Source organism: Priapulus caudatus, unplaced genomic scaffold, assembly GCF_000485595.1.
Source record: "Priapulus caudatus unplaced genomic scaffold, Priapulus_caudatus-5.0.1 Scaffold927, whole genome shotgun sequence".
In the NCBI taxonomy this organism is placed as follows: domain Eukaryota; kingdom Metazoa; phylum Priapulida; class Priapulimorpha; order Priapulimorphida; family Priapulidae; genus Priapulus; species Priapulus caudatus.
Genome location: NW_014577988.1, coordinates 96702 through 99537, shown reverse-complemented (window position 1 = coordinate 99537; position 2836 = coordinate 96702). Strand labels below are relative to the sequence as shown.

General features: G+C 50.0%; 1 protein-coding gene across 1 annotated transcript in view; it reads left to right on the top strand.

Annotated features, from left to right (window-relative positions):
* The window catches only part of LOC106814458 (pleckstrin homology domain-containing family D member 1-like), a 17475-nt gene that overhangs the window by 6496 nt on the left and 8143 nt on the right, over window positions 1-2836 (top strand). Inside the window, exons 9-12 of the mRNA XM_014818773.1 lie at window positions 197-378; window positions 1170-1260; window positions 1599-1791; window positions 2573-2722. Of these exons, the coding sequence (XP_014674259.1) occupies window positions 197-378; window positions 1170-1260; window positions 1599-1791; window positions 2573-2722 (616 nt within the window). The remainder of the gene's footprint in view (window positions 1-196; window positions 379-1169; window positions 1261-1598; window positions 1792-2572; window positions 2723-2836) is intronic.

Sequence of the window (2836 nt, the reverse complement as noted above, 5' to 3'; positions counted from 1 at the left end):
TTATCTCTCTCTCTTATTGACTTTCTCTCTCCCTCGACTCTCTCTCTCTCTCTCTCTCTCTCTCTCTCTCGCTTTCTCTTTCTCGACTCTCTCTCTCTCTTTCTTTAATTATCTCTCTCTCTTATTGACTTTCTCTCTCCCTCGACTCTCTCTCTCTCTCTCTAACTTTTTCTTTCTCTTTCTCGCGCACATTCAGGCGCTGCGACTGGAGAAGGAGAACACGCTGTCGACGCTGCATCGTAAGGCGCAGCACACGCAGCAGCTATCGCAGGAGAACGAGAGCCTCGCGCACGCGACGCAGCAGCTGCGCACCAACCTGCGCGCGATCGAGGAGCGCATCACCACGCTGTCGCACACGAAGGAGGACGCCGAGGAGACGTGAGTGTCGGACGGGAGGGAGGGGGGAAGGAGGGAAGGTGGGTCGCCTGGAGTGGAGGGAGGGAGAGAGGGAGAGAGGGAGGTAGGGTCACGTGGCGCAGAGGGAGGGAGGGGGAGGGTCGCATGGCGTGGATGGAGGGAGGGAGGGAGTGTCATACGGCACGGAAGTGAGGGAGGGAAGGCGAGTCACCTGGCGTGGAGATAGGAAGGGAGAGAGGGAGGGACGGTCATGCGGCACGGAAAGAAGGAGGGTCGTGTGGCATGGTAGGAGGGAGGGAAGGGAGGGCAGGTGGTCACGGGGTGCAGAGGAAGGGGGGAGTGTGGGAGAGAGGGAGGCCGTGCGGCCCAGAGAGGGAGGGGATGGATGTCAAGTGGTTCAGAGGGAGGGAGGGAGACAGAGGGTGTCACCGGTGCGGTGTTGCAGTGTGAGTGTGAGTGTGAGTGTGAGTGTGAGTGTGAGTGTGAGTGTGAGTGTGAGTGTGGGTGAGCGTCTACGTGGTTGTGACTGCCTGAGTGTCAGTGTAACAGTGTGAGGATCACAGATTTGGCATCACAGCGTTAGTGTCAGGGTATCAGAATGAGTCACAGTGTGTCAGTATTAATCTCAGTGTCAATGTTAACATGTTGTTTGTCATTTCCTTGCAGACGGACATATTGTTTGTCGTTGCCATGTACGGTGACATATTCTTTGTCATTACCACAAAGGCTGACATGTTGTTTGTCATTGCTGTGTAGGGTGACATATTATTTTTCGTTGCCAAACCGGCTGACGTATTGTTTGCTGTTGCCAGGTTGCGTAAGAACGAGGAGATGGCTGAAATCCTTACACAAGAGAAGCACAACTACAGAGAGCAGGCACAAGAACTGGTGGTCACGCTCAATGTAAGTACATTCCCAGAATCCCCCACCAATGTAAGCACATTCCCAGAATCCCCCACCAATTATTCCCAGAATCCCCCACCAATGTAAGCACATTCCCAGAATCCCCCACCAATGTAAGCACATTCCCAGAATCCCCCACCAATGTAAGCACATTCCCAGAATCCCCTGCCAATGTAAGCAAATTCCCAGAATCCCCCATCAATGTAAGCACATTCCCAGAATCCCCGTGATCAATGTGATCGGCTGACCACCGATCTGCATTGTAATGTGTCTACTGGTCATGTCTGTATGTTTAATGTCGTTCGGCGCTCGCTGACCGCGGATCTGCGTTCTTCTAGGAACTGATGGAGCAAAAGCAGATGACGGAGCGGGATCTGAAGGACGAGATCGAGGCGAGGATGGACGCGGAGCGGCGGCTGCACGACGCCGAGCAGTCGCTACGCCACCTAGAGGGGGCGCTGTTCAGGACGCGCGAGAGCATCACGTCCGAGACCAAGTGCGACATGATGACGGACGTGAAGAAGCTGAAGCGTACGTCTGTTGCCGTAGAAACGTTGCTGATGACGATGACACGTGTGACGTTATGACGAACGTGATGAAGCTAAAGCTTATGTCGGTTACCATAGAAATGATGACAATCACGAAAATGATAACAACACGTGCGATGTGAAGAAGCTGAATATATCAGTTACCTTAGCAACATCGATGATGATGACGACAATAACAACAGTGACAACAACAAGCGCGACATTATGATAGACATGATAAAGCTGAGGCTTAAATTAGTTACTATAGAAACATTGATAATGATGACCACAATTACAACAATGACAACGAGTGCAACATCAACAATGACAACAACAAGCAATTGCAGTTACAAAAGCAACAACAACAATGAAAACAACAGCAATAATAACTGACAACAACAACAACAACAACAACAACAACAACAATCAGAATGACAAAGACAACAACGACACTATCAACAACGATGATGACAACAATGATGACAACAACACTAAAATAAACAATCACCAATTGCAGTTACAACACTAATACAATTGAAATCATCATTCCAACGATAACAACAACACCCACAACTACCACCACCACCACATCACCAGGAGCGGCTGCAGCAAAAGAAGCACGTCAGCAATAACAACAGACCTAAAACATTCATTATTATTATTAATATTATTATTATTAGTCATTTAATCTATTCGTGCTTTCCGTGCTCGATTAACCCAAACGCCACCTGTTGTCGTGACCTCGCAACGTCTCTGACCTTGACCTAGCGTTCGTCTACATGCAGAGTTCTTTGAAAACGTCGCGACGGAGGCTCAGATCGACGCGAACAAGCCAATCATCATGAAGAACGCCGTCTACGCGCGCAAGAACTTTGTGCGGCGGGCAAAGACACTGCGTGCGGCCACGCTGCGCCGTTACAAGTCGAAGAGCATGGGTGAGCAGGCAGCCGCCATATTCCTCTGTCCTTCTTTCGCTCTCTCTCTCTCTCTCTCTCTCTCTCTCTCTCTCTCTTTCTCTCTCTCTCTCTCTCTCTTTCTCTCTCTTTATC